This window comes from Salvelinus alpinus, chromosome 6 (assembly GCF_045679555.1).
Source record: "Salvelinus alpinus chromosome 6, SLU_Salpinus.1, whole genome shotgun sequence".
Taxonomy (NCBI): domain Eukaryota; kingdom Metazoa; phylum Chordata; class Actinopteri; order Salmoniformes; family Salmonidae; genus Salvelinus; species Salvelinus alpinus.
This window is the reverse complement of record NC_092091.1, coordinates 55,087,427-55,098,033: the sequence shown is the minus strand read 5'-3', so window position 1 is coordinate 55,098,033 and position 10,607 is coordinate 55,087,427. Positions and strand designations below refer to the sequence as shown.

At 41.3% G+C, this 10,607-nt stretch overlaps 1 protein-coding gene across 2 annotated transcripts; it reads right to left on the bottom strand.

Moving 5' to 3' along the window:
• Positions 1-5,312: 5,312 nt before the first annotated feature.
• On the bottom strand, positions 5,313-9,327 carry LOC139578904 (C-type lectin domain family 4 member E-like). 2 transcript variants are annotated; one of them, XM_071407036.1, is made up of 6 exons: positions 8,992-9,327; positions 8,725-8,826; positions 8,468-8,644; positions 6,447-6,571; positions 6,096-6,196; positions 5,313-5,764 (listed from the first exon to the last, which is right to left on the bottom strand). In XM_071407036.1, the coding sequence occupies exons 1-6, from the start codon at positions 9,173-9,175 to the stop codon at positions 5,602-5,604; spliced, it is 852 nt and encodes a 283-aa protein (XP_071263137.1). In that variant the 5' UTR covers positions 9,176-9,327; the 3' UTR covers positions 5,313-5,601. The 2 variants fall into 2 exon arrangements, with proteins under 2 accessions (XP_071263137.1, XP_071263138.1); XM_071407037.1 differs by lacking the exon at positions 8,468-8,644 and having other exon boundaries at positions 6,447-6,586; positions 8,992-9,287.
• Positions 9,328-10,607: the final 1,280 nt, after the last annotated feature.

The following is a 10,607-nucleotide window of genomic DNA, read 5'->3' as shown; positions in this document are numbered from 1 at the left end:
CTTTCGTCAAATGCAATTCTTGAGGTGTAGTAACTCCGCAAGATCACGGTCGAACCAGGGGCTTAACCTGTTATTAATTCTCATTTTCTTTATGGGGGCGTGTTTGTTAAAACTTCTTGGAACTATAGGGGGTGCTGTTCCGCATTAGCATATTTGGGTCTCCAAATTAAACTGCCTCGTGCTAAATTCTTGATCGTACAATATGCATATTATTGTTATTATTGGATAGAAAACACTTTCTAGTTTCTATAGCCGTTGGAATTTTGTCTCTGAGTGGTACAGAACAATATCTACAGCACTTTTCATGACAGGGGTCAGATTTCAGAAATTTTTACCCCTGATCTGGAGTCTGTTTTTAAGGCGACAGTGAATGCTATGAAGAAACCGACACTGCCTACGTCTTCCTCTGGGTGTCTGTACGTCATCACGTTTTGAATGGAGTCTATTGCACAATCACAGCCACTATAAAACACGAAAACGTAGAAGTACCGCTCTCTTCCTGCATGCGTCGTGCGCAAGATGGGCATCAGACCTGCCTCCTTCCAAATCGTTGTTTAGAGAGTAATATTTCTCCGGTCATGTTTTTAGTCGTTATAGTTGTTAAAAACATCATAATGTAGTTAATTTGAACCGTTTTATAGCAATTTATATCCGTTTAGTGCGATTTTGAGGAATTTCTTTGTTGTGCACTCTGAAACTTTGGACACGTTTTGGGGTCCCGTTCGATCGTTAGTGGATATTTCGAAGGACAGAGGACATCTATCGACCAAAAGAAGATTACAACATAGAAAGGATACATTGCCCAAGAATCTGATGGAAGAACAGCTCAAAGTAAGCAATATTTAATATGATAAATCGTTGTTCTGTCGAAATATTTTAAACGCATATTTCGCCATTTTGTTTGTTATCGCGTCACTTGGCGAACCCTGTATTGAAAAGTAAGGATAATTTTAAAAATGTAAGTCAGCGGTTGCATTAAGAACTAATTTGTCTTTCGATTCCTGTCAACCCTGTATTTTTTAGTCAAGTATATGATTAGCTTTCGATTAAACTAGATCACTCTGAAAGCTGACGTCCCTCATTTTGATGCTTGAGTTGCTACTATTTTCATTGTATAACCACGGTTTTGTATGGCTAAATATGCACCTTTTCGAACAAACTGTATATGTATGTTGTAAAATGATGTTACAGGAGTGTCATCGGAAGAATTCTGAGAAGGTTAGTGAAAAAATTTATATATTTTGGCGGTGATTACGTTATAGCGCTCTTTGGCTGGAATCGATGCTCTGGTAACGTTTTCACATGTGGTATGCTAACTTATCGATTTATTGTGTTTTCGCTGTAAAACGCTTAGAAAATCTGAAATATTGTCTGGAATCACAAGATCTGGGTCTTTCCATTGCTATGCTTTGTCTATTCTTATGAAATGTTTTATTAAGAGTAAATTGGTCATACACGTTGCTCTCTATAGTAATTCTAGTCGTCTTGTGATGGTAGGTGCAATTGTAAACTGTGATTTCTACCTGAAATATGCACTTTTTTCTAACAAAACCTATCCTATACCATAAATATGTTATCAGACTGTCATCTGAAGAGGTTTTTTCTTTGTTAGTGGCTATCAATATCTTAGTTTAGCCGAATTGGTGATAGCACCTGAAGTAGTAAGAAACTGATGGAGTTAGAAAAGTGGTGTATTTTGCTAACGTGTTTAGCTAATAGATTTACATATTTTGTCTTCCCTGTAAAACATTTTAAAAATCTGAAATGGTGGCTTTATTCACAAGATCTGTATCTTTCATCTGGTGTCTTGGACTTGTGATTTAATGATATTTAGATGCTACTATCTACTTGTGAAGCTATGCTAGCTATGCTAATCAGTGTGTGGGGGATGGGGGGTGATCCCGGACCCGGGGTAGAGGCTCGTTAGAGGTTAACAATACCACGGAAAATACACTGCTCAAAAAAATAAAGGGAACACTAAAATAACACATCCTAGATCTGAATGAATGAAATATTCTTATTAAAGACTTTTTTCTTTACATAGTTGAATGTGCTGACAACAAAATCACACAAAAATTATCAATGGAAATCAAAATTATCAACCCATGGAGGTCTGGATTGGGAGTCACACTCAAAATTAAAGTGGAAAACCACACTACAAGCTGATCCAACTTTGATGTAATGTCCTTAAAACAAGTCAAAATGAGGCTCAGTAGTGTTTGTGGCCTCCACGTGCCTGTATGACCTCCTTACAACGCCTGGGCATGCTCCTGATGAGGTGGCGGATGGTCTCCTGAGGGATCTCCTCCCAGACCTGGACTAAAGCTTCGGCCAACTCCTGGACAGTCTGTGGTGCAACGTGGCGTTGGTGGATGGAGCGAGACATGATGTCCCAGATGTGCTCAATTAGATTCAGGTCTGGGGAACGGGCGGGCCAGTCCATAGCATCAATGCCTTCCTCTTGCAGGAACTGCTGGCACACTCCAGCCACATGAGGTCTAGCATTGTCTTGCATTAGGAGGAACCCAGGGCCAACCGCACCAGCATATGGTCTCACAAGGGGTCTGAGGATCTCATCTCGGTACCTAATGGCAGTCAGGCTACCTCTGGCGAGCACATGGAGGGCTGTGCGGCCCCCCAAAGAAATGCCACCCCACACCATGACTGACCCACCGCCAAACCGGTCATGCTGGAGGATGTTGCAGGCAGCAGAACGTTCTCCACGGCGTCTCCAGACTCTGTCACGTCTGTCACGTGCTCAGTGTGAACCTGCTTTCATCTGTGAAGAGCACAGGGCGCCAGTGGCGAATTTGCCAATCTTGGTGTTCTCTGGCAAATGCCAAACGTCCTGCACGGTGTTGGGCTGTAAGCACAACCCCCACCTGTGGACGTCGGGCCCTCATACCACCCTCATGGAGTCTGTTTCTGACCGTTTGAGCAGACACATGCACATTTGTGGCCTGCTGGAGGTCATTTTGCAGGGCTCTGGCAGTGCTCCTCCTGCTACTCCTTGCACAAAGGCGGAGGTAGCGGTCCTGCTGCTGGGTTGTTGCCCTCCTACGGCCTCCTCCACGTCTCTTGATGTACTGGCCTGTCTCCTGGTAGCGTCTCCATGCTCTGGACACTACGCTGACAGACACAGCAAACCTTCTTGCCACAGCTCGCATATATGTGCCATCCTGGATGAGCTGCACTACCTGAGCCACTTGTGTGGGTTGTAGATTCCGTCTCATGCTACCACTAGAGTGAAAGCACCGCCAGCATTCAGAAGTGACCAAAACATCAGCCAGGAAGCATAGGAACTGAGAAGTGGTCTGTGGTCACCACCTGCAGAACCAATCCTTTATTGGGGGTGTCTTGCTAATTGCCTATAATTTCCACCTGTTGTCTATTCCATTTGCACAACAGCATGTGAAATGTATTGTCAATCAGTGTTGCTTCCTAAGTGGACAGTTTGATTTCACAGAAGTGTGATTGACTTGGAGTTACATTGTGTTGTTTAAGTGTTCCCTTTATTTTTTTGAGCAGTGTATAAATAAAGAAGGTCCAAGGTCCTCTTCTCTCCCACTGTCGCTTTTCTTTCTCCTCAGTCAGGGTGTTGTAACTAATGACTAATCTGTAGCTGGTCTCTCTCTTCATTCATTGTGTTGTAGCTGGTATCACTCTGTCACGTTCCTGACCTGTTTTTCCTTATTCTTGTATTTATTTAGTTGGTCAGGGCGTGAGTTGGGGTGGGCTGTCTATGTGTGATTTTCTATGTTGGGGGTTTGTGTTCGGCCTGGTATGATTCTCAATCAGAGGCAGCTGTCAATCGTTGTCCCTGATTGAGAATCATACTAAGGCAGCCGGGGTTTCACGTGTGTTTTGTGGGTGTTTGTTCCTGTGTCAGTGTTTGTGCCACACAGGACTGTTTCGGTTTTTGTCACGTTGGTTGTTTTGTATTTTGAAGTGTTTTGTTGACTTTCATTAAATAATGAACACTAACCACTCTGCGTTTTGGTCCTCTCCGTCTGTCAGCGAGGACAGCCGTTACACACTCTTTCTAAAACTGGTCTCTGTCCTCTGTCAGGTTTTTCTAACTGGTCTGTATTTGGCCTCTTTCTGCAGGTGAGTTGGTCTTATAAACTAAGAAGACTCTTTCTGCAGGTGAGTTGGTCTTATAAACTAAGAAGACTCTTTCTGCAGATGAGTTGGTCTTATAAACTAAGAAGACTCTTTCTGCAGGTGAGTTGGTCTTATAAACTAAGAAGACTCTTTCTGCAGGTGAGTTGGTCTTATAAACTAAGAAGAATCTTTCTGCAGGTGAGTTGGTCTTATAAACTAAGAAGACTCTTTCTGCAGGTGAGTTGGTCTTATAAACTAATAAGACTCTTTCTGCAGGTGAGTTGGTCTTATAAACTAATAAGACTCTTTCTGCAGGTGAGTTGGTCTTATAAACTAAGAAGACTCTTTCTGCAGGTGAGTTGGTCTTATAAACTAAGAAGACTCTTTCTGCAGATGAGTTGGTCTTATAAACTATCTCCAACAACGCATTGTGTTTTCTGACTATATACTATACAGCAAAGTCTACTCAGGTTCTGAACCTATCACTGCTCCTGTGTTAGTGTTCGCTTTGTGTCCATTTCTGAGACTAAGTGTTTTTGATATGTTGTCCCCAGAAGAAAGGGAAATGTAAAAACAGGAAGATAAACTAAAAGTAACATGGTGGTTGAGGTTGGGACATGTTATAACGGCTGTCTATCTCTACCTCGAGACGAGAAGAAGGATCGAGAAGGCGAGAAGGATCGGAGGACCAATACGCAGAGTGGTAAGTGTCCATGTTTTAATAATATAAACTGAACACTACACAAATAACAAATGTGAACGAACCGAAACAGTACCGTGTGGCGACAAACACTGACACGGAAGACAAACACCTACAAACCAACATTGAAAACAGGCAACCTAAATATGGCTCCCAATCAGAGACAATGCAAAACACCTGCCTCTGATTGAGAACCATATCAGGCTAAATGAACAAACCTAAACATAGAAACAAATAACATAGACTGCCCACCCCAACTCACGCCCTGACCATACTAAATAAAGACAAAACAAGGGAAAATAAAGGTCAGAACGTGACACATGTTCTTGTCCTTGAAACATATTAATCTGATTCCTGAGTCGATAGTGTAGACTTACCAGACCTGGGATGAAATACTATCTGAAAATATTAGAATGGCTTGCAAGGAAAACTTCCATGGAAGTGGACAAATTCGTGGACAAATTCGAGGTAAAAAGGAGTTGGAGCAGTCAACAAATAAAGGCAGAGATTGATTTGTTATTGCTCACTTTAATACATTGTACAGGATGAGAACAGGTGACTGACATTTCAACATCAAGCTGACATCTTCCTCAGAGTGACCTGATCATCATTTATCTACTGAAGACAGGAAGCTACTAATGTATCCCAGGAAGTAAATGGGAATTTGACTCATATGTTCAGAATGAAACAAACATAAATGAGCAGGGATGGAGACAGAAAGAGAGAGGGAGAGTCAGAGAGATGAAGAGAGAGTCATAGAGAGTCAGAGAGAGAGAGAGGGTAGTTGTTACAGTAGGTTATTTATTACACTTCTCACAAATCCAGTTCAGTTTATTATCACAATTTGAATCAATCCATGTCTTTTTAGGCTGAACTTGTCCATCTCTTAGTTTAACACAGTCCTTCTCCGGATTGGTTGAATGACCACCACCAATACTAGGCTGGTTGCTCCCCCAGTACCTATGTTAACAACACAGAGAACCAGACAGTCACACTGTCAGTAAAAAATCATTCTAAATTAAATAAATAATGCCTGTGTTTTTTGAGCTATAAAGCCACATGCTGTCAGATGTGGACCACCAACAAAAAGTAAAAAACATATACCTATATAGTTAAAAAAAATGACTTTTTAGTTTCTTGAAGAAAATAATGCTTGGTTTCTATGATTCATCTATAGAGCTCATTGAATGACATCTATGAAGGGAAACATTTGTTTTGATGAAGATGATCTGAAGCAATATCATTTGTTTTCAAAGTCTCCATATCACAACTGGATGGTCAAATCTCTCACCGTGTGTTCAGTGGTGTGCCGTCTACCCATTTCCAGAACCCCTCAGTCTCACTGTCAGTCAGACCGATCCAGACTCCCTTTTTGAGGCTAAAGAGATATGTCTGTTGTTGAGAAAGATAAATTAATAATGATCAAAAGATGTTTATCATGTCTCTCACTCACTCACTCACTCACTCACTCACTCACTCACTCGCTCGCTCGCTCGCTCGCTCGCTCTCTCTCTCACTCTCTCGCTCACTCACTCACTCACTCACTCACTCACTCACTCACTCACTCACTCACTCACTCACTCACTCACTCACTCACTCACTCACTCTCTCTATGTATTTATCTATCCCCCCACTCACTCACCTGTTCCTCTCTGCTATTTATGATCACCAGGTCTGCTCCTCTCTCCAGACAGTCCTCTCTGCTCTCACTCCAGGTTTCTCTCTCAGTAGAGACAAAGTACCAACAGGATTCAAACTTGTTCCAGCCTTCAGAACAGCTTACTGAAAACGTTCATTGCCATCTCATTATTCTACACTCGTTAATGAAAGAATACAAACAACATTTTAGTGCGCGTTCAGGGCCGTAACCAGGGTTTGAGTTTTAGTGAGGTCGTAAGACAGCGGGATTAATTGTATAGAAACTTCCCCAAAAGTACTGCATTTTTATGAAATAAAAAAACTTTAAAATGTTATTTGGAGAACAGCAAAAACAATCAAAAATGACCCCAGCCTTTATCACCTTGGCTTCTGTAGGTTCATTCACCTCAGTTGATCTACAAACACACAGCCTAGTAGCTAGACAATAGTAATGTTATACGAGAAATGAGAATACGAGAACATGAATATGAGAAATGAGTTACACTGACAAGTAGCGTCAGTGACTGTTCAGTCAGTTGTATTGTTGAACTGCATAATTCATCATCTCTTTACATAGATATGGCTTTTCTCAACTGACATTGTGTTCACATTTGTATTCCTAGGCATTACTAATCAAGCTCCGCACAAACAGATATCAATGGAGAACACAGATGATCATGTTATCACATTACATTAATGATCTGAATATCACTAAGGATTCTGTGTTAATATCAGTGATGTTGTGGTTAAAAAAGATGGGTAATAGGTCAACTATAAACTTCAGTGGTGATCGAGATAAGAAGAACAACCAGTGACATAAAGGAAATGGAGGACTATTTTACACCTGCATTGTTGCATTTTGAGACCATTTAAATGTAGGACTACAGGGAAGACAGGCCATGTGAATATGTTCATATTTAAACACATCTTTTCTTTTAGTTCCTAACTTCTTTGATACAGATTTAGTCAGGGGACCCCACATGGGATCCTAACCCTAAGTTTGGGAACCACTGTATTAACCTCTCTCTGCCTTGCTTCCTCTCTCTCTCTGTTTCCTCTGCCTTCTCCAGCATGCATTGCAGCCTGCCTCAGCCTCACAACTGAGTGCCACATCACTGTTTGTCTTAGTAGCCTAATCTTTGTGAAGCAAAGTTATTATGAGAGCTAAGTAGCCTATATTTTAAGGCTCCTTTTAACATTACCGTCTTACTTCATCCTTCTAGCTGGCTAAGTAATACTACCCAGAGCCCGTCAACATTACTGCAATAGAAGTCTCTGCTTCATAATCCTACAGGCATGATGACAGATCATTACAAATGTATTGCTTATTTATTTCAAATGAATGGAAATTCTAGCAATTCTTTCACATGGTGTTATAGCAATGAGTTTGTGACATATTGACTGTAAGACTAAATCATTGATTTTATGGATACCTGTGTGATTGTGACTCTGTCTGTTACTGGGTTTGTGGGGGGTAATTGGATAAACATGACTGACTGACATATCTATAAGCGACTATTAAACAGTTTTATACTCATTCTCCAAGATTCAACTTGTATTTGTTTGGGGATGTCTGTAGACACGGCAGGAGATGCTGGTCGGTTTTAAAATGTACTTTTGTCTGGCATTTCGCACACAGTGAGCAGCGTATCTAGTGTCTGCTTGAGCGGACTACGAGGACTACGAGCTGGGGTAGTTCGTTTCACGTCTCATGCCCTCGGCCTGTGCCGCGAGAGGGAGGAGTTAGCCATTTGAGATAGTGGTGAAAGTGCTGCTTAAAAGGCGAATCCAGGATGCAAATCCGGCTTGACGTTGGCAAACTTAACAAACAAACCACTGTTCTTGATTCCACTCGTTTGCAAAGAGGAGCGATTAGAACTCAGTCAGATCAATAATCTATTTTATTCATTTTTCTCATTAGAAACAGTTACTGAGGTCAGCCCCTCAATGTCCTCATGTAGCTACGGCCCTGTGGATATTGAACATGTACAATTAATGTTATGATCGTGTATTAGGTAAACTCACCCGAATTAAAGAACTTTTCCATAAGATCATCTTTCTCCCTCTGTAGCTGGACTCTCTCTATAGTCAGGTTGTTGTATCTGGTCTGTAGCTGGTCTCTCTCTTTAGTCAGGTTGTTGTATCTGGTCTGTAGCTGGTCTCCCTCTTTAGTCACGTTGTTGTAACTGGTCTGTAGTTGGCCTTGAAAAGTTGCTCACTAATCAGATTTTACGAACGGGACTGCCAGTGAATTCTAGTGATTACAATTTAGCTATACTTACAGTGGACAGACTGGCCTATGATCCCAGCCAGTAGGAGAACACACAGCAGCCCCAGACACACCGCAACAGCTAGGAAGGGTCTCTTCCCTGTGCTATCAGGCCCTATGTACATGTAAAAAGATGTGTGTGTATAGTATGTGTGTATATTGTGTGTGTGTGTGTGTGTGTGTGTGTGTGTGTGTGTGTGTGTGTGTGTGTGTGTGTGTGTGTGTGTGTGTGTGTGTGTGTGTGTGTGTGTGTGTGTGTGTGTGTGTGTGTGTGTGTTACCTGTGTGCTGGTCTCCCGGTCCTTTAGTTGAAGTGTGTTCTACATCTTCTGTCTTGGTGCTGGTCTCGTGGTCTCTCAGGGTGTCTGCACTGACGTAGATATCCACAATCCTCTCCTCCGTCTCACCTCTGTCAAACTTGACTTTCTTGGTCATGTCTGGCTTGTCATAGATGGCTTCAGACATCTTCAGCAATGCCTGATGCTTCTTGTACTATGTGCTGTAATTGTACTACGTTAAGTCTCAGGTTATAGTGATAGCGTTGCCTCTGCTTCGTGTCTGTCTCTGTGTCTGTCTCTGTGTTCTTGTCTGTCTCTGTATCGTCTGTGTGTCTGTCTATATCTGTGTGAAGATGTAACCCCTAGGGAGGTATAAGAAAATGACACGGGTAGTTGTGGCTACAGCTTCTCCTTTGCATATTTGTGTTTGTCTCCTGAGTAGTGAGTTTACACTTATTAGTCTACTGTACTGACTTCATGTTGTGTCTGACGATGTGTGAAACATAACTACTGGTGCACAGGAAGCCACATTATCAGGAAGTAGGTAGGAATGTATTACAGTTTTTCTCGATTGCTAAGACACTTTTAATGAAACTGGGGTCCACTTGAGTGCCATCATAACTTAATGAGCACAACAATATACTGTTTTGCAAAACAGTAATTAATTTCTCATTGATTTCACAAACTATGCAAATGCTAAGCACATTTTTGCAAAACAGTAAACACAACTCTCTACAAAAAAAACCGCAGAAGTCAGTTGAGTAAATCAGGTCAAACAAAATCCAAGCATTTGGTCACAGCTGATACAAATGACTAGCATGATTGTGAACTACTTCTGCACGCATGCAAATCTTCTTTGCACAATTGTTCAATCAGTCCTTATTCATGAGTAAAAGAGGTCACCTCTGAGTTGCTGTTTGTAAGAATGGACCAAGTAAGAGGCAGAGGGAAAATGAGAGGTAGAGAGGCCCATAGAGGAAAGTTCAGCTCTCAGTTCAAATGGAAAAAGGTCTAATAAAGCTTTTTGTTTCTGGACATTCATACGCTTGAGTGACTTCCTTTCTGCGTTGGTCATCTTTGGTAAAAAGAATTTTAGGAAAAAAGAATACAGCCCATGTTGTGATAATATGTTTAGTTGTCTTTATGGTGCATACTATAATTATTTGATTTGATTTATTGTATCAACAGATGGCAGAGACATATTAAAGAGGGTTAACCTTGTTAGGGTATATTGATAGATGTAGAAAAAAATGGTCATTACATAACAAGTTGCACAGTATGTTTTGATGGAGGTAGTTGATTGTGTGCCATGTACTTCATGTCTTGAGAGTCCTACTGTAATGCATTCTGCAAATGAAATGTGTCATTTTGGCCACCTTTTTTCAGTTTTGGGCCGAGTGTCATTTTGAAAAAGTTGATTTTGTTTTCGACAAATGTGCTCAAGCAACCAAGGAAAACTGTAATACAGGTTTGCATACTGGTGTGCGTGTGAGAGTGCCTGTATGTGTGTCTGTGAGAGAGAAAGAGAGAGATGGAGTATTTAAGTTATGTCAGTATTTAACATGAATTTGATTGTATGACTTAATTTGCCTTTTTTTTCTATTACGCCTCTGGGTTCC

Coding starts and splice junctions, on each gene's coding strand:
- LOC139578904 (XM_071407036.1), bottom strand. CDS start 9,175: ATGTCTGAAGCCATCTATGACAAGCCAGACATGACCAAGAAAGTCAAG. Junction 8,827..8,991: donor ACCGGGAGACCAGCACACAG/GTAACACACACA, acceptor ACATGTACATAG/GGCCTGATAGCACAGGGAAG. Junction 5,765..6,095: donor GGCACACCACTGAACACACG/GTGAGAGATTTG, acceptor TTGTTAACATAG/GTACTGGGGGAGCAACCAGC.